The 27,310-nt window shown below is 38.2% G+C and overlaps 2 protein-coding genes across 2 annotated transcripts; both read right to left on the bottom strand.

Moving 5' to 3' along the window:
• Nucleotides 1-445: 445 nt before the first annotated feature.
• Nucleotides 446-3,769, bottom strand: LOC129353171 (olfactory receptor class A-like protein 4). Its single transcript, XM_055022403.1, has 4 exons — nucleotides 3,506-3,769; nucleotides 2,570-2,833; nucleotides 851-1,096; nucleotides 446-699 (listed from the first exon to the last, which is right to left on the bottom strand). Exons 1-4 carry the CDS (start codon nucleotides 3,767-3,769, stop codon nucleotides 487-489), a joined length of 987 nt encoding a protein of 328 aa, XP_054878378.1. The 3' UTR covers nucleotides 446-486.
• Nucleotides 3,770-10,731: 6,962 nt separating this feature from the next.
• On the bottom strand, nucleotides 10,732-20,216 carry LOC129356005 (von Willebrand factor A domain-containing protein 1-like). Its single transcript, XM_055025633.1, has 5 exons — nucleotides 20,051-20,216; nucleotides 14,374-14,913; nucleotides 13,638-13,916; nucleotides 12,394-12,669; nucleotides 10,732-11,403 (listed from the first exon to the last, which is right to left on the bottom strand). Exons 1-5 carry the CDS (start codon nucleotides 20,133-20,135, stop codon nucleotides 11,102-11,104), a joined length of 1,482 nt encoding a protein of 493 aa, XP_054881608.1. The 5' UTR covers nucleotides 20,136-20,216; the 3' UTR covers nucleotides 10,732-11,101.
• Between the last annotated feature and the right edge of the window lie 7,094 nt (nucleotides 20,217-27,310).

Raw genomic sequence — 27,310 nt, 5'->3', positions numbered from 1 at the left:
AAATACAACAGAAAAATGCTGCAAGCAAAAAAAGAACTCTTTCATTGAGCAAGTTTGCAGCATTTCATACTATTCACTTTTTATATTTTCTGCATTTTCCCTTTTGCTTCTATTTTTTGTGATTGCTATAGTTTCTGTTTGGATTTGTTTTGTTCATTGTAGTCTTTTGAAAAATTGCAGCATTTTTCTGTTGCATTTGTTTTTTTTTTTTGTGTGTGTTTTGGAGTTTGCATCATTCCGATGTTTGCTGCTCATTTGCACCTGTCCGTCAATACAGTGAAAAAGGGACAGAAAAAACCATTTGCCCCATATTTTAGATCTCCATCTTTATGCATGAAGACATGTGAGAAACTTTAAGAAGCATGGATAATTTTGCGAGGCATTGCATCCACTCTAACAAACACTTTGAACGACAGGTGGATGGAGGATTTACTGGGATTGTTTTGTGGCCTAACGGACCAAGTGTTGCTCTTCACCCAGAAAATTTCAGTCAGAGACAGAAGACTTCATGCACGAACGAAGCCGGCGGTGCCCGATTGCCAGAATAACAGGCGACATAGTGATGAAGATGATGTTTGCGAAGCGAGCGATGACCAGCAGAAACTCAGCTGAGGAGCCTCGATTGTAGTTGAAATAGTTGAGAGAGATGATGCTGGTTCCCCAACAGACGATGAAAAGCATGACAAGAGCAAGAATCACCTAGAAATAAAATAAATTAATCCATGGAAGATCAAAAATATAACTTTTGGGACAAATACTGTTGATGTTTGTTCCAACATGAACAGTATTGTAAAAAAAATACTGTCCTCGTACTCTTGGAGCAGTATTTGGACTGTAGGATCTGTCTTACCTTGGCGGCTCGCCTCTCTGCTGGCACTCGTTTTAAAACAGGTGCGTCCTGAACAGAGCTCCTCGACCGGCTGTGGGCGTAGAGAGCGTAGAGAGACGTCATGTTGGTGACCGCCATCAAGATGATTGGGAATATTTCATGGATCACCATGGATGTGGTTGCGTAGGCCAGGCCGGAGTAGTTTGAGGGGAAGTTCCACACACAGCCCAGCAGGGGGCGCGTTGTGCTGGTCACCAACATGAGAGTCTGAGTCAGAGGAGGAGGAAGAAGAAATGCAACTGAGAAAGATAATCCCTCCATGGGAGTGTTGATTTTGCAAAGTTATTTTCATCATGTTATTCAGACACTTATAAGTGTCAGCTAATCCTCAAGCTAAGTATACAAGCAAAATACTTTACTCTCAAATTAAATATTTAGTTAGTCCTAAATATTGAGTTGCCAAAGTCAATATTTAGTTCTCAATTGAACATCTCATATTTAGTTTGGAAAATAAGTAGTTAGTTTAAAAATTAAATGTTTAGTTTTTGTAAAATAAATATTTTGTATTAAACTAAATATTTAGTCAGCAAAATAGTTAAAAATTTCCTTGGGAACTTGATATTTAATTGAAGGCTACACATATAATATTTCACGTGTTAATTAAATATTTAGTTTGAAACGCTGACATTTACAAATGAAGAAATAAACTGTGAAAATATAACTTGATAAATGAAGAAAAGTCATGTTTCGGGTTGTGGTCTCGGAGTAGAGAATAGCCCACATATTTGTAACAGAGTTTAATTTTAACAATACTATAGTTGTGACGTTTGTCAAAACTGGCTTATTTATTCTTCTAATTCGTTCGTCAAAAAGTTATTTTCTCTTTCTCTTTCAGCTCCTCCCCCTTTCCTGTTGCTATTTTTGACTGTCAGAATCAACTCTGTTTTCTTTGAGTTTACAATGAAACTGAGGCACATCAAGTTACAAGCTCAAATACGTGGCGGGAATATAAGTGGAAATATATTAGCAGATATTTCAGGACCCCAGATGAAGTTGCTAAAGTACCAAGCTAGTGTTGGAGAAAATGTAGTTCGGCAATCTCCAACCATACACACATCTCAAAACTTCAAAAGTTTTGGGATGAGGTGTACGGGCCTATAAAACATATCTTTCCAGATATTATATCAAAAGATATTACGGTTGCGTTACTTGGTATTATAGCAGATGGTTTGCAAGGACGGGCCAAAGTATATCTGTTAAATGTCATTTTTACAGCAGCCCTGAAGTGCATTACAATCAGGTGGATGCAATTGGAGCCCCTTTCCTATGACACATGGGTTCAAAAGTGGAACTCAATAGTGTGAATGCCTACAGCATTCAATGGGTGGGGCGGTAAAGTGGAGGGACCAATGGGTCCCTGGTCCCTCCTGTTCAGGGAAGTTGTGCAGGTCACTTCCAGGTCAGACTTGTGGGAATAATGCATTCAGTGCCCACAGATTCTCTTTCTTTTCATGGCGTGAGTAAAGAAGTTGACAAAAAACATACCTGCAAGTTTCTTGTAAGGTATGCTTTAATTTTTTATACAAAATAATGTTTCAGTCATCAATTCTGTGATAGTCTTTCAATGTTGAGCATATGTGTGTTTGTTGTGAAGTCAGTCTACTGGACCTGCTTCTTCGGACGAACAAAGAAGAATTACAGATGCCTGGGAAAAACATGCAAACTTCGTGTTTGTCTCACCTCTGTGCTGTTTTCATTGCCACTGGTGGAGAAAATATGAGCAGGAATGGAGTAAAGAAGGTTTAAGATCCAGACGATGGCCAGGCTCAGCAGCAGGGTCCTGTAGGTGCTCCACGGCCCATGAAGGTGTCCAATAGTCGGAGCCACGCGCTTCAGAGTGTGGAGGTGGAACGCGCTGAGGAAGAACGTTGACCACACGTTGACCGACCGCAACCAGACCCAGACTCCCATCAGGAACTGACACCAGCCTTTGGAGGTGTACAGCTGGAAAATAGATATTTTGATTGGGTGAGTTTTGTGTGTTTTCATGTCTTGGAGCACCCTCTGCATTCAGATCATAGGGCCAATGGACAAAAAATCAACAACAATGTAAATTGTGGTAGACATGTAAGTCTTTTTTTCACCTTGGGTTGTTCTTGAACATCCCAGCAAGTTTTGTTTTATCTAAAGGTTGGCAGTTTGGGTCAAATGGTTGAAGCAATTCAGTATTTACACAGAACCATTAGGAACATAAAGGTTACATTAAGTTTGGAGAATAGCTCCTAACCTCATCCGTCTTGAAAAATCTGTGAAATAAAATTTGATGTTCATGACAGAAAACCACCTAAGACACACAAACCAGCTCTGGAAAGAGGAGATGACAAATATATGAACTTAGAACTGTGGCAGAAGCTTGCTGATGGTGAATGAAACTTTTGCATCTAGTTACTTTAACATTTGTTGACATTTTGTTCCGAAATTGATCAACACTGAAAAAATGGTGGTTACAGAAACTGTCGTCCAGATATAATGACATGAGGTAAAAATTTCAACAGCTCAAGTTTTGAGCTGTTGAACTAATAAAGTAAAACACTTTTCAATGGTTTGCTTTCCAAACATACTTTAGTTTTTAGTTTTTTGAGCAGCACATCAGATGCATATTTAAACTGTTCATACCTTGAAGCCCAGGTCTGAAATGATAAGCAGCAGGTTCCTCATGATGGACACCAATAGATTGGACACTGCCAAATTGACGATAATGATGTCTGAGTTATGTCCCGGCCCACGATCCATCACCACACTCCTTCCAATCACTCCTATCACAATAGAATTACCCACAATTCCCAGAGCCACCAAAATGATGTGAAAGGCGCTCTGTGTAGGGGAAACAGCGGTGCGAAATCCCATCCCCACAAGCTTAGTGGTTGTCTCTTGCTCCATGTCTTGAGTCGTTGTTTCAAAATTTAGAATTTCTGAACCCATGTCAGCATCCCGGCCCAAATTAAGTTCCCTCTTCATTGTGAAGGTTTACTGGGAAAGTTCAAATCTGGTGACCTTCCAAGAATATTGCAAATATGTACAACCTGAAGAAGATCCTTCCAGTGATCTGACAGCTGAAAATGGATCTTTTGGTTCCACCTACTAATGGGCCAATCTCCACATGGGCCAGGGAAAGCCACAAAGCATCACAATGCTTTCAACCTTAGGGAGATTAAGGTGTGTGTTAATGAAACACAAGAGATTAATCAATTTCCTCAGGCAAATTGTGCTTGAGTTGCAGCTTTCCATCTTTCACCATCAACCTGAAAGAAGTGCGAACGTTTTTGTTGGCAGGTAACGCTCGGAGAACTATTTACTCACAGATTTTAATCGTGTTCAGGCTTGGTATGGGTGAAAAATGGACAGCTAACCTCACATTTATTTTTATAACATAAACATAATATTTACAACATAATAATTTAGAAAGCTTAATATACTTGTTTGGAGTTTCCGTATTTTTTACAAGCTAAACTGGCTTCAAAACCAGGTTTTTAGCAAATTAAGCACTGCCATTCCAATAAAATACATGTACATAAATAATGTTTTTACTTTACCTTACAATGGTCTGTATGTGTATGCACCATATTGCACATATTTATATTACCTGGGGTCATAAATGTCATATGTGTGTGTTTCTAAACCTCTGACTTTGACTGCATGTGTAAAATGAGATCTGGTTCAACAAGTGCAACATTTTCCATGAGTTGCTCCCAATACATATTTTTACTTTTTTCACATTTTTTTAAATCAGTATATCAGATGTTTATGTAAGCATTTCATACCTTGAAGCCCAGGTCTGAAATTATAAGCGTATGCTCCTGACAAAACACATCATGAGGTTCGACACCATCAAATTAACAACGACAATGTCCGAGTGATGCCTCATGCTGCGCTCCATCATTACACTCTTTCCAATGACTCCAAACACAGTGATATTACCCACAATTCCTAGGGCCACCAGAATGATGTGGAAGGAGGTCAGTGCAGGAGACAGAGGTGTACGAAGTTCCATTCCCACAAGTTTTTTGGTTGTCTTTTGCTCCATAATTTAAGTCGTTGTGTTAAAATGTTGAATTTCTGAACTCATGTCAGCATCTCGCCCCAATTCAAGCTCCAACTTCTTTGTGAATGTTTACTGAGAAAGTTCAAATCAGCCTTCCAAGAACACTGACACTCCGTTAAGCACCAGGGAACCAACCAGCTTTGGGGTTTTGTTTTTCCTGAAACTGAAGAAGCTTCTTCCAGTGACATCACGACTGAAAATTGATTTCTTGGTTCCACCTACCAACGATTTGACTTTCAATGGATCACAGAAAGATATAAAGCTTCACAATTTTTTCAACCTCTGGGAAATTAAGGTGTGTGTTAATGAAACACAAGTAATTAATCGACCTGAGGAAAATTTGCTTGCTTTGCATCTTTACCCCTTGAACCATAACCCTGAAGGAAGTGCAGACCTTTAATCACTTGTAGCAGATTTTCTGCTCATCAGCAAATATCTAATTTTTATTTACTCCTTTATATCCTTTTGTCCAGATTTTTGAGTGGGTTATTTTATTCACCCACTTTCTAAAATAGAATCTACAATGTAGAGCAACAATAGGTTTCATTTGGCTATGGATTACTAATAATAAGTACCAAAGGAAATTAGATGAAAAATACCAAATCAGAGCAGCACCCAATTATCAGGAAAAAATATGCAGCTGGCTTTCATACTCTCAGTTATGTATACCTGCCTGGTCAGGTGTGGCATTACAGAAATATAGATGAAGTGAGGTCACACACCAAGCCAGATAACTTCTCTCCAAAATCTAAGGTGTATACAAATATACACCAACTTCCTGTTCCAGTTTACTTTGCAGAACCAGAACCAAACACTGGAGAAGCAGCATTCAGCTTCTATGCATTACAAATCTGGAATAAACTTCCGGACAACTGCAAAACTGCTGAAACAGTGAGTTCCTTTAAATCTGGTTTAAACCTTAAGACAAGTGACTAAACACCCATCTGTTTACAGTTGCTTTTGTACCTTAAATGAAACAATAGCCAACAGTTTGACGTGTAATGACAACACCTGGAAAAATGTAACACTTCAATTGATGATTTTTGTGTTTTTGTAATGTAAAGTGCTCTGAACTGGCCTGTTGCTGAAATATGCTAAACAAATATCATTTGATTTGATTTTATGTAAATCATTAAACTCAATAAACTCTAAGTTTGTAACATTAAAACAAAGCTCTTTAAAGTCCAGATCTGATAACATTTCTGCTAACAGTGAGTGGACCACAACTCTATGTGCAAAATGAAAGCTAGTTCAACAAGCAAAACAGTTTTTTGTTGTTTTCCATCCTTAGTTTTGAGTTTTTTTAGCAGTACATCAGCTGTTTGCGTAAGCAGTTCATACCTTGAAGCCCAGGTCCCAAAAGATAAGCAACACGTTCCTCAAAAATAACACCATGAGGTTGGACACCGACAAATTAACGACAATAATGTCCGAGCGATGTCTCGTGCTGTGCTCCACCATCACACTCTTTCCAGTGACTCCAAACACAATGATGTTACCCACAATTCCTAGAGCCACCAGAATGATGTGGAAGGTGCTCAATGTATTGGACAGAGGTGTGCTAAGTCCTTTCCCAACAAGTTTGATGGTTGCTTTATTCTCCATGTCTTCATCTACTGAGTTAGAATTTGTAATTTGTGGGCTCATGTCAACAGCATCTCGCCCCAAATCAAGCTCCACCTTCATTGTGAATGTTTACTGAGAAAATCCAAATCAGCTTTCCAAGAAAACTGCATATATAACTTAAGCATCAGGGAACCAATCAGCTTGGAGATTTTCTCGCTCTTTGGACATATTTACATCTTTCCACTGCAGCAAAAACTGGAAAAAAATTATTTGTGTTACATCATAGCAGAAATCTGACCTTTTGGTTACACATATTTTATATGCAAATGGGTCATAAAAAGCCATAAAGCACCACAATGTTTTCAACCTCAGGGAGACGTGTGTGTTAATGAAACACAGGAGATTAATCAACTCCCCTGAACAAAATGTGCTTGAGTTGCAAATTTAGACTTTGCTCCTGAAGGAAATGAAGACATTTTTGTGTGTATGCATCTACCTGCAGCAGGTTGTCTGCTGGTTAACAGAAGATCTCAGACTTCATTTATGTGAAGCTGAAAACATTAGAGAAAAAAAATCTGAAGTCACAAATGTGATAAAATGTGTTGTTGATCAAGAGAAATACAAGAAATATAAAAACAAAAATACCACAAATATTATATTTAATGGCCAGAAAGGATTTAATGTGACAGAAATGTCATAATTTTATAGAAATATATTTTGAAAAAACCTGAAGTACGCTAAGCAAGGGTTGTAAATCTATTCACAGATGCAGCAACAAGCATTGAAAAAAGAAACATATTTTCAAAAAGATGTATTTAACCCTAACCCTATGACAACTTTGTCATTTTTTTTTTAAATCTTTTTATTCGATTTTTACACCAAAATACAAAATATGCAAAAAATGTATAAACAAAGTATATAGACTTTTTCTATAACATAACCGGACATAGGACATATAGAACGCATACATAAACTTTCCCCTCGAAAAAAAAACAAACAAACAAAAAAAAAAGACGGGGGGAGAAATTAAATAAACGTGTACATCAATGGGTATTAATGACAAAATAAATTATTTGGTAAATAATATAATAAAATGTAAATAAAAAGGTCAGGCGAAAATAAAATTTAGTTGGGTACCATACGGGACGGCAGCGTCTGAATAAAATCAAAAAACGGCTGCCAAATTTTCAAAAAATTAGCTGAGGAACCTCGAAGGGTAAATTTAATCTTATCAAGTTTACTAAAGTGTAAAGCATCTTTAATCCAAAATTCAAATGAGGGAGGTAGAGCTGATTTCCAGCACAGCAAAATTCTACGCCTCGCCAACAGAGTGAGGAATGAGACCAAATCAGCCTCGAGTCTTGACACAGAAACCCTCTCAGAAAGTACACCAAACAGTGCAGTTAGTGGTTCAGGCTGGATGGACATGTGTACTGCTTCAGACAAAGCCGCAAAAATATTTGTCCAATACTGCTTTAATGATGGGCATGACCAAAGCATATGAATCAATGAGGCAGGTGTCTGATGACAGCGGTCGCATTCCGGACTAATGTTTGAGTATATTTTAGAGAGCCTGGCCTTAGTCCAGTGAGTGCGATGCAGGATCTTACACTGGATTAGTCCATGTCTGGCACACAGTGTCAAACCATGTACCCGATAAAGAATTTTATCCCACAGGTCATCTGGAAGCAAAAAACCCAGGTCCTCTTCCCATGCCGCTTTGATTGAAAGGATTGGGGATTCACGAAAACAGCAGAGCCTCTCATACAAACATGATACAATGCCCTTTTTCGGTGAAGGGGGTAACAGAAGATTATCCAACTCATTAGCAAGAGGCTTAGATGGAAAAAGAGAAGTTTTTTTCTTAACATAACTTCGGACCTGTAGGTAACGAAAAAAGTGGCTCTTTGGGAGGTCAAACTTAATAGAAAGCTGGTCAAAAGAAACAATGTACCCTGGTCATAGAGGTCACTAAAGCTTTTGATACCATGAGAGAACCAAACAGAGAACGCACTATCAATCATAGCGGGCCGAAATAAAGGGTTCTTAAAGATAGGAGATTGTAAAGAAAAAGAGTTTAATTTAAAATAACGGCGAAGCTGGAACCAGATTTTCAAAGTCTCTCTCACCATTTTATTGTTTGGAATTTCAGCACCAGATAGCAGTTTGGGAGCATAAACTAAAGCAGACAAAGACGATTGTATACAGGAGGAGGCTTCCAAATTCAACCAAGCCGGGGCACTATCCAAATCCTTTGCCTTTAACCAGTAAATAAGAATTCTAATATTGGATGCCCAATAATAAAACATAAAGTCCGGCAGTGCCATTCCACCCACACCTTTTGGTCTCCTCAGATATGACTTACGAATTCTAGAGGGTTTATGACCCCAAATAAATCCAGTAATAATTTGGTCCAATTTACTGAAAAAAGAAACCGGGATAAAACAGGGATACACTGAAAGAAAAAAGAAATTTGGGAAGCACGTTCATTTTAATCGTATTAATTCTCCCAGCAACGGATAAATGAAGCAAAGACCATCTATCCAGGTCCTGTTTGACCTTGTCCACCAATGATTCAAAGTTAAATTAAAAAGTTCGCAGAATCTACTCTTGACCTTAACCCCTAAGTATGTAAAACCATCAAGGGCAACCTTGAAGGGGAGAGAAACAAGTGAATGTTTTCGAGCCGCTGAATTTATTGGAAAAATTTCACTTTTGCCAAGGTTTAGCTTAAAGCCAGATATGCGGCTAAAATGATCAAGAGTTGAAAGTACAATAGGAACTGAAGTGGCTGGTTTAGAAATATAAAGAAGCAAGTCATCGGCATATAAGGAAAGCCGCTGTTCAATGCCTGATCTTATAACCCCACTTAGATATATATTGGATCTAAGGGAGATGGCCAATGGCTCTATAGCAATTGCAAAAAGTAATGGGACATGGGGCATCCCTGTCTAGTGCCTCTGAAAAGAGGGAAGTACTTAGAGTAAATGAAATTTGTTTTAACAGCAAGAGGAGAAGTGTACAAGAGCTTTATCCATGAAACAAAATTATTACCAAATCCAAATCGTTGAAGTACATAAAAAAGGTAACCCCATTCCACTCTATGAAATGCCTTCTCTGCATCCAGACTAATCACAAATTCAGCTTCACTAGAATCTGTGGGGTTATAAAGCACATTGAATAACCGTCTAACATTGGAGAAGGCATATCTCCCCTTAATAAATCCAGTCTGGTCAGAATTGATTAAAAGTGGCAAAACAATTTCTAAACGGAGTGCTAATAATTTGGCAAGAATTTTATAGTCTACATTTAAAAGAGAAATTGGACGATAGGAGCCACAAGATAAAGGATCTTTATCCTTCTTCAGGATCAAAGAAACAGAGGCCTGTAACAAGGATGCCGGGAGAGTTCCAGATTCAAATGAATGTCTAAACATATTCAGCAGGAGGGGAACCAATTTGAGACTGAACTTTTTATAAAATTCGACAGGAAATCCACCCTCTTTGTCATTTTTTATCAATATGTTTTATCCATCTCAGCAAACATTACTCAGACTTGACTGTAACATAGATTGAAAGGAGAGTACACTGCTAACATAAAGTCAAATTAAATAAATTACAATAAACGGTCCAATGAGGTTCATTGGTCTGATTAAAAGTACCTTCTGAAAATAACATTTAAGCAGGTATTAAACTTGCTTTATATCAAGCTCACATTTTCGGTATTAAAATGTTTTTTTTTTTTTTTATTAGCAGGAAACTAAGTAAAATAAAGAGTTGAACACATATCTGTCTGGAATTAATGTATGTAACATGTTTGACTTATTGAACTGAGAGAAAATAGTTTAATGTTCTAATTTATTAAATGATTCTGTATTTTGTAGAGATTTTTGGGATGTGCATTTTAGCTTTCATCTTTAAGTTTTAAACATCCACTTGATTGAAATTATGGATTTAAACTGAGAATTTAATAGTTTTGTGAAATTACCACAGCGGTACCTGATCCAGCCGCTAGATGGCGATAAATGTGTAAGAAAAAAGAAAACGAGTTGACCAAAACATGAAGTCAGCACAAGTGATGTGCTTTACATAAATATGGATTAATTTAGCAATAATTAGCCATAATAAACACTGGTTCAATGTGATTACAAAGAAGTGTTTCTATTAGATATTTTAGAAAAAGTTATACTAAATAGACAAGGAATTAAACTAAGGAATTAATTCTCTTAAACCAATTCTAAGAAAACTGGAGCAGCAAAATAAATTTAAGGAGTGGAGATCATGGCTGAAACACTTAAATGTCACAAGTTTAAGGTTTGTGTTTGTTCCAGGTATTCATTTCTTTATATGAAGTGAGTGATGGTGCAAACAAGAGACAGATTGGACTGATATTAAAGTATCTCCATGACTGAGTTTTGTTCTAAATCTTCTGTACTCAAATGAAATACACCTCAGGAAATAAAATAAAAGAGTAGGCTGTATCTGCAGAGTTGTAAGATACTCGGTTTGACTCCCCAGTTTTTATCCACACAGACTGAAATACGAATATTTCAGTCTGCATGAAAATAATTGCAGTAATTAGATGAACGGATCCTGTCAGGCCGTCTACCCGTCGTTTGTCTTGGCAGTGCAGCAGATCCCATCTCCTCGTCCCGAGCTGTAGACCGGAGACACACACACCCGGCTGTTCGGGGCGGCGTGGGCGAGTCGGACTGAAGGAGGCAAAGGCGGGAGATAAGCGGTGGAGAGGGAGCGTTCTAACTGGGAGTTTTGGGAACCTTTTCTCTCCCAGCTGACCCAGTAACCTTTCAGTCCTTCTGTGTTGGTCTGCCAGGATGCTTGGACCTCATTCCCTTCCTGCCGACCTGTCAGGGTCAGCCGGAGGTCGGTGAGGGCGGGGCGAGCTTCTGCAGGAAAAAACAAACACACACCAGTTTCTACACTTTCGGGAGAACAGTTTCAACAAGTAAATAAATCACTTTGAAACTAACAAAAATCCACAATTAACTGTGAGTCACTCTGTTATTATCTCTGGGTTGGATTAGTGTAACGCTTTGTATCCTGGCCTAGAACATGTATATAAATCATCCAAAATTCAGCAGCTTGTCTTGTAACAGGTCTGTTTTAGGATTTAGTTTAAGATTTTATTGCTTACTTTTGTCATTTAAAAGGCTTAACTGCATCATATCTCTGCATTCTTAACCTCCACACTCTAGTAAGAGCACTTCGGTCAACCAACCATTTTCTCATAGGGCGCTTTCATACCAGCAGTGTTTAGTCCACTTTAATCAAACTCTGGTTTGATTGGATGGAAAGTCCAGTTCATTTAGGAAAATGCGAATGTTCAATCAAACTCCGATGTGGACTAAAGAACAAACTCTGGTCCGCCTAAAAACCCAGGTCTCATTTAAAATGAACTCTGGCTTTGAATGGATTGGAGACCGATCCTGATGCAGGAAGCAGACTACAGCGCTAGGCATCCTGGGTAAATGCAACCAAAACAAACGCAAGAGTCCAGCGCCAGCAGGGCAATGAAATGGCTTGTGGATTTTACCAAATACAAAAGAGAAACCCTCCATCACTGAAATCTGACGCCACTCCAGTTTTGTTTTTATTTTATGAAGAAGGAAGTTACGCTCATATCTTTTTTGGAGGTTTGACAATGCAGTGTGAAAGTGAACCACACCAGCTGAAAATGTAACAAATGTTGCTACTTGGTCCTGAGTTGAACCAGGCTACCAGGTGTGAAAATAGTGAAATTAGATATTCCTAGATTTAAGATAAAAGTCAGAGGTGACCAGAGTTTTGCAATGAGTGTTCCTCATGTCTATACTGCTTTGATATCAAGACCCATTTTCATTTGTTGAAACAACATTTGTTGATCCGGGCGCACCAACCTTCCTGAGTGCAGGCTCTCACAGACATGGCTCTCTCCTTTCCATCCAGGTGCAGCGCGCTCACTGTGATCAGGTACTGAGTGCCTGGCTCCAGGTTACTCAGAAACACAGAGCTTTTCTGGTTGCTTACATTCACAGTGTGAACACGACCGCTTGGAATCGCTCCGTACTCCAGAGTGTATCGTTGTACCCGGGACGGCTGCAGCGGGCCCCAGCTGACACGGACCTGACGGGGACCAGGGTCCGACAAGGTGACCTCTGCTGGACTTAAAACATCTAAATGAAATAATAAAAAAAGACATGCTGACTTTAAACCAACCTCTTTATTCACACTTAAGATGTTCGCTGTAATTTCAGTTAATTTAACAAATGCAAATTAGGTCAAAAGTTCTTGATTAGGCTTAATCTGTCATAATCAGACTCAAAGTTAATTATTTAATATGAGTGACCCAAATTTAGTTTCGTCTTGATGCTAAAGTTCAAGAGTAAATTGGGATAAATTGAGTGTGAAAAACATTTTTAATGAGGGCGAAGCAGAAACAGTTACGTTTAAGACTTTACTCATGACTCCCTATCTCAGTATTAGTGAGACATTTTCAAAAATATAGGAGTGTGTTGTCTTATTTTAATATTCTGCTTCATTTATGAACTGCAGCATCTCTATGCAAATGACCGTGATTTATGGATGGAATGGTAAAAGCCAAGAAAATAATCAAAATTGTAGATTTGGTTTAAAATGTGGCTAGCTAAACTTAAAGAAAGCCTCCATGTGGAGAAATTGCAGAGTAATAACTAAGGCTTTGTTTATAAATCCTGAGGTCTGTTGCAGAAGTTTTTGAGCCATTTCAAAAACTGCTGCAACAGTTTTTGAAATGTTAATCTTATACTGATTTGGATCAATCAGTATACGATTGATCCAAATGCACAGTCTGTCTCTTAATGTGTCACTATATTAACAGTTTTATATTTTACATAGACAGGCATTATGAAGCGTACACAGTGATTTTAGGTAATTGTTTGTTGCAGTTTTCTTAGTTTTGTTTTACTGATATCATTATCTGTTTTTCTTTTTCCAGTAATCTGCGACATACACATATTTTTACTATCCCATAATTTATGTATGTTCCACATCGCAAAACTTTAATATATATATTTTTAAAAACACATTACTCATCTCTGTCTTTTCTATGGTTAGTAAAGGAGAAGACAGTGTAAATAATAAAAAGCGGACATGTGATTTTTACCAGGAAGTGTGGTGAACTTCACAGTCTGTGTGCTGTGCAGCCGCTGGTTGGACTCGGGCCGGAGGGAGGCCGTGTACGTCGTGTCGGGCTGCAGCTGGGTCAGCTCTGCCCGGTTGGAGCTGCTGTGGAGAACCCTAGTTTTCTCAGAGAGGGGATCATCTACAGCTTTATGGCTCAGTTCATAGTGACCGCTGCCACCAGCCAGAACTGGACGCCACTGCAGCACTGCACTATGGGAAGTCAAGCGAACCACGCTCAGTCGTTCTGCACGAATGATTTCTACAGATAAAAAAAAAAAAAGATGTGAAGACAATAGAATGTACTTTATAATAATATGCATCATTTCTGAGCCTGACTTTTGCCTTTCTAAACAATTTTGCTTGTTTATAATCTCTCTTCACAACTCAGTCTGGGATTTCCCTCATAGAGTTGAATTTCTCAATCAGTGAACAGAAGGAGAAGTTTTGAACGATTGTTTCCTGCATTTTTTCATAATTGGAGCCTGCCTGTAGTTTTAGTAATGGCAGAGGAAGAAGTGAACGAAGTCATTCAATCCAGCCTTAACATTAACAGCATTGAACTGGTGCATATACATCACAGGGAAACATTGATGACTCAACAGAGTCCATAACTCCAGACCATCTGGACGGAGCAAATAGCACCAGATGACGGGCTGTTTTCTTAATCAGGCTAACTATTTATAGTTAATTACATATTTAAAAACACACACACATACTGATGATGGCCTCCCTCAGGTCTTCTGTGATGATGTCGATGCTTTCCATGTCCACAGAGTACAGGTGTGACTCCAGCGGAGGCGTCGCCACGCGCTGTAGCACCTGGTGGTTGCCATGAATCGTATAAACAATTAACACATAAACTCCGCGAGCCTTCAGCTCAGACATGGCCTTCTCCACATCTCCAGGCTGGACTCCGTCCGTCAGCCACAGCAGCACCTTGGGCACGGCCCCGTCTGCCTCCAGGAGCAGCCGCTGCGCCAGCTCTACGGAGGCCTTTGTGTTGGTGTCTCCCTGCTGCTGGTGGACGCTCTGCAGGGCTCTCAGCAGACTCTCCTGGTTGCTGTGGACACCCAGGCCGAACTCCAGGTGAGGAGTGGTGCCCACCAGCAGCAGAGCCACCCTGACGTGGCCCCGGCCCAGGGTAAACGGGTGGAGGAGGTTGGCCACGAAGGTCAAAAAGCGAGAGAACTCAGAGGTGGTCACGCTTCCTGAGGAGTCCAGCAACAGGAGAATGTCCCCTTCACAACAGTTCAACTCTGAGGAGGACGAAAAATAAGATTATTTATTCAATAACATGTCAAACGTAAAGCTATTATGCTTCCTTGAACAGGTTAGAATAGGTCTACGGGCTAAGCAAAATGTGTTAATTACATTTTTTAGATCGTTCTTAGATAATATTTTAGTCTGCTCAGTTCTGTCTATTTTGATCTGTTTCAGGGCCTCTTGTCATTTTAAATCCCAATAAATTTCTGCCACCCAACTCAACGCTTTATGCTCACAAGTGAAAATGGCTGCTGGCAGACGCACAATTATACAACCGTACATCTTTGAAAAGCAGAAACAAGCTCCTGAACAACCAACAAGAATGCAGCAACAGGCTTCTGGGTGGTAAATCAACAACACTCGTCTTTCCCAGCAGTCCCTGAACACAGCACACAGCGTCAAACCAGGAACATTCTGGACTCCCCCTGGGGTTGCTCGGTAACGGTGGGACGTCACTAAAGTTTTGAAACGTTCATTTTTTAGACGCCAACAAACATTATTAACTTGTTGCCCAAAAAACAACTGGGTGTTTTTTTTTTTTAGCGCTTGGTTTGTTTTTAGAAGCAGCTGAGACCAAAATGGAAACATAAAAATCTGTGAAATGTGATTTTTGATTTATAGTTTATGTTTTAAAAATATCTTACAAACGTGATATTCACATATTCAATATTTGAGTAACTTTTGACCCCCCCAAAAATATTATTGACAGGATGAAAATGTATTTTTCCAAGATGAATGAAACTTACTGCAAGCCAAGTCAGAAGATGACTGAATCAAGATTAGGATAATTTTTCCAATAGTTATTTTAGTTTGAATCAAAATACTACTAGCTTTCAATGTGTCTAAAAGTATAAAGAATATCAGTTTCAGTATCACTACAATATATATATATATATATATATATATATATATATATATATATATATATATATATATATATATATATATATAAAAGAGAGAGAGAGAGAGAGAGAGAGAGAGAGAGAGAGAGAGAGCAATAGAGGCCCAGATCTACCACACCAGACAAGACCCAAGGTGTAGGTTGTGCAAGGAGGCCCCTGGGACAGTCCAGCACATCACAGCAGGGTGCAAGATACTGGCAGGGAAAGCGTACATGGAGCGACATAACCAAGTGGCAGGCATAGTGTACAGAAACATCTGTGCAGAATATGGACTGGAAACCCCGAGATCAAAGTGGGAAACACCCCCAAAGGGTGGTGGAGAACGCCAGAGCTAAGATCCTGTGGGACTTCCAGATCCAGACAGACAAAATGGTAATGGCGAACCAACCAGACATTGTCGTAGTGGATAAACATCAGAGGAAAGCCGTTGTGGTAGATGTAGCAATACCAAGTGATTGCAACGTCAGGAAAAAGGAGCATGAGAAACTGGAGAAATACCAGGGCCTCAGGGAAGAACTGGAGAGGGCCTGGAAGGTGAAGACCACAGTGGTGCCTGTGGTCATCGGGGCCCTCGGGGCAGTAACCCCCAAACTGGAGCAGTGGCTACAACAGATCCCAGGAACAACATCAGACATCTCAGTCCAGAAATGTGCAGTCCTTGGCACAGCCAAGATACTGCAGAACCCTCAAGCTCCCAGGCCTCTGGTAGAGGACCCGAGCTCAGAGGATAAGAACCACCCGCGGTGGGTGAGAAGGGATTTATATATATATATATATATATATATATATATATATATATAATATATATATATATATATATATATATATATATATATATATATATATATATATATATATATATATATATATGTAAAAACATAAAAAACTGAACAGATTTAGCACAGAATAATGGCTGATCTTATAACTTTCAGAGGTGCAGTTACGATCCCTAAGGAGGGATTCACACAACAATGAGATGCATCAACAGGAATATCAGCCACGATTATTAACACACCAGAAAATACTGGAGTTAATTTGAATTTAATGTTGCTATGAGCAAAATTTTACTCTACTGTAATGAGAAAGCGAGGGATTTGATTAGAAAAGTCAATTTATCACATAAAAGTGGAGGGAAACAAGTTAAATATCAAGGGGGAGAAATGCCTGGCAGGGATGTTAATGCAGCAAATACGTTTTGTGAGGTTTTAACACACATCCAGATTTCCCTGTCTCAGCCCAGCATTTAAAAGTCATTTTCTTTGTAAAAGTCATATTTTGTTGTATTTAGTCCATTTTATCAAATCAATTCAGACTCATACAGTTGAAACCAGATGTTTACATACACTGTCTTCAAATCTACAGCAGTATAGCCTAAATGACTTTGTGCAGAGATCTGCTATGCTTTACACCAACTCGTATATTTACTTATTTTAAGTGAAATGTAGTCAGATCCCATTTATAAACAGGACATTTTAGTGAATTTTTAAATCCCATGTGATGATGTCATGATGTTGTATGTTTCAAACCGAATCAAATCATCCAATAGACCAGCTAAAATTATTTTTTACAGCTTTAGGTAGGCAGGTGAGCTTTGTTATCACAGGTAACATGCCTACCCATTATCTTTAGTAAATGTATTTTATGCTTACTCATTTTGAGGAATATTCAAACACTGGAATAAATCTTCTTGTCTTCTTTAAAGGATTTCAAAGCCTTCAGAACATGTTTCATTTCTGCATCTGATTCAATTAACTTTATTACTGAAACTGATTGTATTTTGATAATCAATGAGCCTGATTTCTGTAAGTCGGCTCCTGGCAGGTCATGCTACAATGCAGCTTAGTGTGCGAATGAGGAATTTTCAGCTCTCTACATTCCTCTGCAGAAATGTTCAGGTGGATGAGTTCATGTTTGAGCGATGTGAGGATGTCGTCTGCCAGAGAACCGTCCTCATCTGATGCCAGGGCCATCTGGCACAGAGGACAGCAGCAAAGATGAATGAAAAATATGTTAATGATCCTGTGAAGTTCACAGAGCATCCATTCAAAATGCACTCAGATCAACACACAGATGCTAAACCATCCTGTCCGACTTAGATTAACTTCACCTCCAACTTCTCACTTTACAGAAGGTAAGAAAGCACAAATTCATAATATAGTCTATTAATTTCCCGTGGAAGAAATGTAAGGTTCAGAGACAAGCTACTTTCAAGCTGAAACTTTCCAAACCCATCACAGTTTTATATGTAAATGAAATATAATATCTCTAGGAGTAAACGTGCCTCCCTCCACTTCTATTAACACTGATATCTAGCAGATTTGCATCACAATATATTTTTTTCTGCAGACTTGCAGCCTTGTTGATTGGACAGAAATAACCAGACTGTGTTGAAACAATCCTGGCCTGGTCAAAAACAAAAATACAGCAGTCACTTACTTTTAGGTCAATATGTAGATATAAAAACACAACATACTATCTGCAAAGGTCAAAGGAGAAAGCAGTGGTTCAGTTGTTTCATTCTAAAAATTCCAAATGTTTTCAAGTTTAATAATGCAAATACTTTTAACTATAACCAAGCCACAGCTAGAGAAACACTTTGACTCTCATATCTTCAGTGGGAACATATTTTATTAAGTTTTAGTTGTTTTTTTTTTTACAGCTGAAGAAAACTCTGTTCCTATATGGAAGTAACTTTTTGTCCAGTTCATTACAAGCAGATGAGTTGGCCCTCTGGTCTGCTTTCAATCACAGTTTATGGTTTAAAGGCACAGTGATCTGCTTTCCAGGAACATGGTGGCATTTTATAACACAATGAAGTAACCATATTTCCTTCAGTTGTTATAAAAATATTATCTATGTCAAATATGACTCAACGCCTTGAAATTGGGCCTCTGTCACTTTAAAAACTCCTGCTCTTTAATTTAGCTTTATTTTTTACCAGTGTTGCACTGAGAAGTAGCTCCTGTAATGAGCTCAGCAGATGTGCTAATTGCTGCCGGCTAGTCTGAAGGAGTGAAGGGAAGCTCAGAAGCTTGGAAACTAAGGAGGAGCTTTGTCTTGAAGGCAGTGCCAAGTCCAATCAGACGTTTTGCACAGGTGAATGGCTGTCATGGAGATTACAGGATTTCTCAAGCATGCATGAATCATGGTGACCCTCCAGGTATGTTTTTGATGAGGGAATCACATTATAACATGACGTAAAGCTAAAAAATGTCAACTTATCATGATACTGCTCCTTTAAATAGCATCTATACATCTGCCTTGATCTGTCTGAGCTTTGATTGATACTTATTTATACTACAAAATCCTAATATTTAAAAGAGATATAATCAACAATAATGATGAAAAACCAGCGAGGATTTTTAGGTCTACAATGTGACTGAAAAGAACAGTTTAGCTTGCAGTACTTTAAATATGTTCTCCATCAGAGATACCCTGTAGTGAGATCTAATAATTATAATTATTACAGATAATTTCACTGATTAGATCAAAAAGTGCACTCCTTAATTAAATGCCCGTTTAGCACTTATGAAGTGAAGTACAACATTAGAGTTCTGACTCAGCACGGTCCAAGTAAAAACTTGCCCAAATCAGATTGTGATGAAATGTTGTTTCCTTTGCTGGTTTTTAACCAGCGTTGCATGCAAAGCTCAGTGGAGGCTTGTTTTCAGCCTTTAAATATTTTACTTGCTCAGAGAACGTTGAACTCTTCCCTTCCAAGTTTTTAAACTTTATCTTGTTTAGCGAAGCTGAGAAACATTTTATATTCTCTTCTAACTGAGTTTACCAGTATAGTAAACTTTTAATATTTAGGATTTATAGAAAACTTTTGCACTTTCTTCACATCTTGTCACACTCCAGCCACAAACTCCTTTCTGTTATGAACCAAAATCAAGCAACCCATAATTGTGAAATGAGACTTTCTCTTATGGAACTAGGTTTGGGCTTTGACTAGGCCATTCTAACACATCTGCTCTATTCCCCTCTATATCTTCCTTTACAGGCTGGAGGGATGAGATTGCTTCTCTCCCTTTCAGCCAAAGCTGCGCTGAAAATTACCCCGTTTTTTTTTTTTTTTTAATTCTGCACAGTAACAGGAAAGAGAGCCACTTTTCCACTGGATATTTATGCAGTGTGCTCTCTGCAGGCCATCCGGTCGCATCATCACAAGTTTGCTTTTCCATCTCAGTTTTTTTTTTTTTTTTAATCTCCAGTTTCGGACACTCACCTGTGTCCGGTGATGCAGCCGTCTGCTTGACGCTCCGCTGCAGCATCGCGAAGATAAAAACACAGCCAAGCAGGAAGATTTTCATTTTTTTTTTTCACCACGAAAACCACTAAAAGCAGTCGGGACTTTGATTAGGACCTAAGCAGACAGGTGAGATAGTAAGGATGTCGCTTCCCATCGCTCAGACGGTTCTGTATTTCATTATCATGCAGCTTTGTCACCTGACCTCCTTCTGCTCGTTTTCGCATCGCAGACACTTGAGTGTTTCATCCCTTTCACTCTTAATGACTGGAGCTCACCTCACGGCTCGCTCCTCCCCCAGGCGCAGGTCCCGGAAACAAAACGGGGTCATTCTCCGCCTCCGTAATCCAAAAGGTCATGGCGCTCATTTCTGAGCAGACGAGCTCTGAGGGAGTCATTTCCACAGGAATCTGAGACAACAATTTCTCTAAAAAAAAAAAAAAAAAAAAAAAATCTTGAACTAGATTTTTTTGGGGTGGCCACAAACTTGAACTTCAATAGTAAAAAACGTGAAAAAGACAAACAATGCTCTCTGTCTCTTCCACTCCACTGTCTTTTCTCAGCACTGCTGCTTATTTCCATCTCCCTGCTTCTGATATGAAGACAAACCCAGACGAAATCATCAATTATTAATTTATAGTTTGTGTTTCTGTGCCTGAAAATATTGTCAACAATCAACAATGAATGTAAAATTAATTTAAATTGAAAACAAACTAATTCCATTTGAAAAGTGTTCTATGGATTCATCAGACACTGTGATATCAGACTGAACATTTGAGCATTTTGCGAAACATTGGAAATCTTCAAATATCAGCATGAGAACCAGCAGCTTCATCTTCCGGTACCAACATCCATTTCTTAAAAAAACTTCCTTGGCCAAATGTTTTCAAAGAGATATAGATCTGCAGAACAAGCAGGTGGTTCAAGAGACGGATGTTTCTCTCCTGGAACAGAACAACCTGAGGATTCACTGCTCTGTTAAAGAAAAAAGCTCCTCCATCATGACGCTGCCTCCTGCACTGGTTTAACTTTAAGTACTTGATCTTTCTCCTTATGCTAATGAATTTCAGCTCATTAGCATAATGTGAATGACTTAATATGCATGTTTCATTTGCATTTAACCCTGCAAGTATTAAGCAGATTTAAAAACTTAATTCTGAGGAAAACTAACAAAGATTTTCACTTGTAGGATCAATGCCAGGTTGCACAACATGAAGAAACAGAACCCAAGAATCAAAAAATAAAGTAGACAATTTACTGAAAACTGCATTTAAACTCACAAATGATTTATTTCAGCTGCACAAACATTACCCACTCTTTGACATTTTATTTATTTTATTTGTCAATCGTCTTTCTGAATAGCTCGTATTAAGCAGGTGTCTTATCTTGGTGTTCCCTGTCATGCCAAACAAAACGTCAACAGAAACCTGGACAGAGTTATTTGCATCTAAAGTGATAAGCTTGAGTGCAATTTCAGCCACTCACAAATGATTGTGTGTGTGTGCGTGTGCGTGTGTGTGTTGTAAATGAGTTCAAGCAGCTTTCAGAAGGTCGACTGTGAGTAAAAAGACAGTGTGATTTGCTCCCAACACGCCTCCTTCTTCAAAAAGAAATCACTGTGTTGCTGTGGACAAAAATGTTCTTTTATTAGTAAAGTAGGAGTGTTGATGATTGGTTTAACGTAGATTAATGTGCTGCCATCTTTGTCTGGCTGCACCTGTTTCAAATGTAAAGATCTCACCAGGAACTTTGACAATATGTAGCTCATCTGAGCTGCTTTTATGATGCTCAGGTCTTAAAGTTTAACTAAAGGGTTCAATGGGAATCATTACAAATATAGATTAGAAAGAAAATTAGTCAGGACAGCAGCATTCATCCTCTGTTCTCATCCGGCCCCCAGTGCGTGTCCGGACCTGCAGCATCTCCAGAGCGTGAGAGCAGCTGGAATTTCCCTACAAGGAGAATTTTATAGACAAACAAGCACATTTACACAGCTTGCAAATGTTTTTATGTGCTTTCACACGTTGATGTTTTTGGATGTACTTTTAAAGTGGATCTATTATTGAAAATTAATCATTTCCAAATTTTTTACTTCCATTTGGGACACAAATGTTTCTAAAAAAAACATCTCAAGTGCTTAAAAAAACAGTGTAGCTTTTCAACAGGAAGTCAATGTTTTTGTATCTGGAAAATTAGGTATTTTTTTCCAAAACCTTTCAGATATAAATGTTTAGTAACCGCTGTTACTCAGCAATCCCCTGAGAACCCGGTTACCTACAACCCCAGTGAAACCAATCAACTGATCTTTTAAAAAAATGTTGATTAAGATTAAAATAACTTTAGTTTTTTCCTTCTTTTTTACCTTAGGTTGAGATTTTCTTTGGTGTTTTGACATTATTTGCTGTTTATATTGTGTTTTAATGGGCAGCAATTATGGAAAAATCACATTTTGCACGTTTTTGCTTCTTTTTGATGGGAGAACACATAAACTACAGGATGTGAAACGGTCAGATGTTCCTTCAGGCATCATCGGGTTTTTAGTGGACTGACTCCGAAAGACAAGTGTCTGATTTACTGAGTTTCATAGAAAGCTCGGTGATGACAGACTCACTCTTTGCTGCGTTTGTAATCAGCATTTTTTCACTATAATCCCCAGCTGACTGATCACAGAGAGGATGTCCATAAGCTACCTGCAGATGTAGATAAGCAGATTGACCGTTTTTAAAAACACAGCGGCTCATATCGCACAGATGCCCTGATACACATCAATGATGTGAGGAAAGGCTGCAGATATACTTTCTTCAAATCAGTGTGTAAGAGCTGACAGAGGAAATGGCCCCGTTTGAGTAGAAACCAATCAATTAATTAGATTTAATCACAGCTAATCAGCATTGAGATGCTGTGGGGAATGCCACTGCTTGTCATTCAATGGCCTCATTCATTTAGTTCATTAATTTAAACAAACATGATCTAGATTATATATTTTTCAAGATTAGTATTCCATCAAACCAGGTTTCTGTTTTCACTTAGATCTACAAAGCTGTAACCTCATAAATGTGTGTTGTTGTATTTATTTGGCTGAAATCAAGATTTTTGTTTTTTAATGAACCGTAATTGTTAATTTGGTTTAGATTGATTTTTAATTATTTCTTTGTTGTTCATGTTCAGAAATTGACTCCAAACGTGCTTCTAAACAACATTCAGTTAGTTTTTCTTATTATTTTAACCAGGTAGTTTTATTCTAACATATTCCAACATAATTATACAGGTTATGTCATCATTACATGTGGAAATGTTATTTATATTTTTACATTAAACATTTTTAGTTTTAGTTAAACACACTACCAATGACTTAAAAGTTAAAAAAAGAACTTGTGTGTTTTTCTTTAGAGTTTGATGAGGAGGATTTAAGAAGCCATTTTGGCTGAACCTTTCTGTTCAGTGGTGGATAGATGACAGCTACCAGCTTCCTGCTGTGTTTTCTTATTACTGTTCCTTTTTTCTTGTCATCTGACCTGCACCTCTTCTGATGCTCATCTGTCACCATGTACATCTTCACCTCGCCGTCTCCTCTTCATCAGTCTGTCTTTCATCTGCTCTGTGAGAGACAGACCAACCAGCCATCTTGATCTGTTGGTCACACCAGCATGACCAACAGCAGGAAGTTGCTGATCCCTTTAGAAACACTCTCTATTTGTTTTCTTTCACTGAATGTATCTATACAGCAGATTTACTTTACGCTTGAACAGGTTAAAATGAGTCTATGGGCTACAGTAAACATCTTTACTATTTTTTTTCCCACAACATCAGATTATGAGTTTAATCTGCTCAGTTTTGCATATTTTGAGCTCCTTTTAGGGTCTCTTGTCACTTTAAATCCTAATAAGCTGCTGACCACTTATGCTGGAGCTCAGCTCAGGTTGCTAGGTGACACACTGGGCTCGGCTGGGGTTGCTCGGTACCGACGGAAAGCGGATTATTTTTGGAATGGCTACTTTTCCAGGCACAAGAAAACATGAGCTTATTGCCACAAACAGCTGTGTAGTTAACTGTGAATGCTCGGTAGGTTTTCAGAAGCAGCAGAGACTAACATGGAGGTACAAAATATGAATTTTGCTTTATAGATTAACCATGATTGAAGTAGCCAATCGGAACTGCGAAACAGAAGAAAAGCTAAACTTTATGGAAAAATAACACGGAGAATTAGCTCAACCCTAAGCAGAATTTAAAAAAATTTCAGTATGCAGTGTGTATTTAATCTAGATCTCTCTATTTAAAGAAAAAAAAATCTTCTTCTGTTGAGTGAAAAGAATGAGTTAAATAATATTTATAATTTAAAATCCACCACCTGAATCTGAATGAGTCTTTAGGAAGCAGACAGGAAGCCAGCGGAGTGATAATGATGCTGGAGTCATTTGTTTTCATGTTTATTTTTTTTGCTCAGATAAAAATGAAAACATGTTTCAGGTTTCAGGACAGTTTGCTCTGTAACCAAAACGAACCCTCACATCATCATCGCTCCCTTCCTGCTTCCATTTCATACCTGAAAACAAACCATCTTCCTCTGAGGCCTCGGCTTGTCGTTTACTTTCTTATTTTAGTTCAGCTTTTCCATAAATGACAGAGATATGTAGTTATAAACAACACTACCATCTCATGTACACTTTAATTTCATGCACTGTGGCAATCAAACCTGTAGAGCAAAACAGTACAGCATTGTCTTTAAAAAGGGTTTATAATCACTTTATTATTTCTACATTCACTTGTTCATTAGATCTTTGTGACTCATCTGTTTGGAGCAAAAATATTTGACCACAGGCTGAACTGGAGAAAAAAATTCAACCTCATTTATCAAATATGAGGGACAAACACACAACCAAGAGTAAAGAAGGAGTGAGAGACGGCAGGTTACTGATCTGACCTTGATGAATACCAGTGCAACAATTTAGCTGACATTATGTGTGCACACGGAAACCTTCATTTAACTTGATTTATTGTGTGAAAAGAACGTGTGCATGTCCTAATCATGCAAATCACATCACGCTTACAGATGTGGAAGCAAGGAATTAGTGTTGAGATGCACTGAGCAGGAGGCAGAAACAGTTCAGGATAAAAAACATCTGGAGATAGAAAATCATATGTAGCTTCAAATATTAAGTCAACACAATACTTTGCGTTGTTCTAGATATTTATCTAATGAATAGTGAGGATAAAATGATATTCAGAATTACCTATTATATTGCTCAAAACACTGATATCTTTAACCTAAAAGATTAAAAACATCTTGCATCAAAATAAGTGTCTTAGCAGGGCATTAATAGGACTTCAAAACCCAGAAATGTGTAGAGTTAGATGAATGTCAGGATGCACAAACCTACTGGAGGAAAACTCATCGTCCACTAACGGATACAAACCTCTCCTTCTGCTGTTTCTACGACTGAGTGATGAGGTTGAACTGTGGCAGCGACCAGGAGGAAAATCCCTAAAGACAAGGTAAAAATAACATAAACAACAAAATGTTCACAGCTTATAAAAGGTAAAAAAAGAAAAATTCCCTCCACATTTCAGATGTGGCTCGTCTTCAGCTCACCTGAATCAAATGAATCGTTCATCAGCGGACACGAGGAAGTGATTCAGTCGCCTGAAGCAGCTTGTTGGAGCTGAAGCTGGACACTCTGAACTATTTCAGATCTGCTTCTCTTGGCCATCAGACACCAAAACTACTGAGTTCCTGAAAGTAAACCAAATATATTCCTTCACTGAGATTCAAGTTGCTGCTACACTCTTAGTTATCTTGCCAATGAAGTTGGACTAAATAAAAACTTGCTGTAAGTGGGTCTAAACATGAAAAAGGTTGATGAACTTCTGCCAGATCCATAAACTTGTGTTGCTTTTCATGGACGAACAACATACAGAGACAAAAAACATAAAAATATGTTTGCCTCTTTTTCCAATTTATCCAGGCCTTTAAAATCTGAATAACCTTAAAAAAGAGAAGGAAATCCCATAAGCAATAGTTTTATGTGTCCTTATAATTTGTGGAATTTAAATATTTTTAGGTTTACACTCAAAAGTGTGTAAAACTTTATTTTTAAATATGGAAACAAACCAGTGATTATTGTAAATGAATAATAACTTCAATTCTAAGTAAAAAGAGTTGATTTAATTGTGTTTAAATCAATTAAAACCTAGTAGTTCATCCTGGGTGGGGTTTATTGATCATTCAATATTATTGAGTGGCTGATGAAATATACTTAAATTGTACTTAGTAATTTTGAGCTGATAGTATTTATATAGGAATAAGTAAAATGCAGTTCATAAAATATTGCAACTTTGTAAATTCAATGTAATAATATACTAAACTGCAAAGTAATTTTTTATGTTGCTTTTCTTGTTTAATGGAAACACCAAAGTTATGTTTTTTTGACATTTGCATAATATTGACAAGTTTTTGGGAACATTTGTAATGGAGATGCTGTAGTGTGAAAGTGGATATTACCTACAAAATATTTTTTAAATGAAAGATTTCAAACAAAATACATCTTTCAACTGTGGAACAATTATTTCATACTAAAATGGGAAAATATAAATGTATTCACAGAGATCTCCCTTTATTTCCCATGGTCTAAAAGCCTAGTAGAATAACACACATGCATTTATTATACCTTGCAGTGTTTGAGAGATTGATTGCTTTAAACCTTTTAGCATTTCTTTTGTTCCCTCACAATGGACGGCATGGCGCTCTCTGTTCTGCTGCCCCCTGCATCCCAAACCTCAGACGGTCCTGCAGTTTCTATCCGCCATGGTCCAATCAGCGCCGGAGTCGCTCCGGAGGCCCAGGATGACTCCAATTAGCTCAGAGTAACAAGACAACAGCTGCAGAGGAAAAATCAGAACAGCCTGAAACAACAGCCTCACATTTTGATTCTGCTTTTCACATTTCTTTTAATTCTTTTCACTTGGAAAACTAAGAGCCCACTGCATTGAACCCCATTAAAAACTTCCTGGTTTTTCCACTAACTATTGACTTCTGAACTCTTCCTGAGCTAAAATATTAATATTGTTTCTAAAGGAATATTAACTTGTTTTCTTTGCATTATCTGAGGTCTGAACGCGCTGCATCAAGAGGAGCTGCATCTGGAGGAGCTGCATCTGGAGGAGCTGCATCTGGAGGAGCTGCATCTGGAGGAGCTGCATCTGGAGGAGCTGCATCAAGAGGAGCTGCATCAAGAGGAGCTG

Source organism: Poeciliopsis prolifica, unplaced genomic scaffold, assembly GCF_027474105.1.
Source record: "Poeciliopsis prolifica strain line A6 unplaced genomic scaffold, Auburn_PproV2 SCAFFOLD003, whole genome shotgun sequence".
NCBI lineage: Eukaryota > Metazoa > Chordata > Actinopteri > Cyprinodontiformes > Poeciliidae > Poeciliopsis > Poeciliopsis prolifica.
This window is presented reverse-complemented; position numbering and strand designations above follow the sequence as displayed.

What these genes read in the sequence shown, in the direction of transcription:
- LOC129356005 (XM_055025633.1), bottom strand. Translation starts at nt 20,135, where the DNA reads ATGAAAATCTTCCTGCTTGGCTGTGTTTTTATCTTCGCGATGCTGCAG. An exon ending in GGCTGCATCACCGGACACAG is followed by an intron (nt 14,914 to 20,050) that starts GTGAGTGTCCGA and finishes CGTCCTCCTCAG; the next exon opens with AGTTGAACTGTTGTGAAGGG. An exon ending in GAGAGCCTGCACTCAGGAAG is followed by an intron (nt 11,404 to 12,393) that starts GTTGGTGCGCCC and finishes TTTTTCCTGCAG; the next exon opens with AAGCTCGCCCCGCCCTCACC.
- LOC129353171 (XM_055022403.1), bottom strand. Translation starts at nt 3,769, where the DNA reads ATGGAGCAAGAGACAACCACTAAGCTTGTGGGGATGGGATTTCGCACC. An exon ending in TTTCAGACCTGGGCTTCAAG is followed by an intron (nt 2,834 to 3,505) that starts GTATGAACAGTT and finishes TCTATTTTCCAG; the next exon opens with CTGTACACCTCCAAAGGCTG. An exon ending in CAGAGAGGCGAGCCGCCAAG is followed by an intron (nt 700 to 850) that starts GTAAGACAGATC and finishes TTTTATTTCTAG; the next exon opens with GTGATTCTTGCTCTTGTCAT.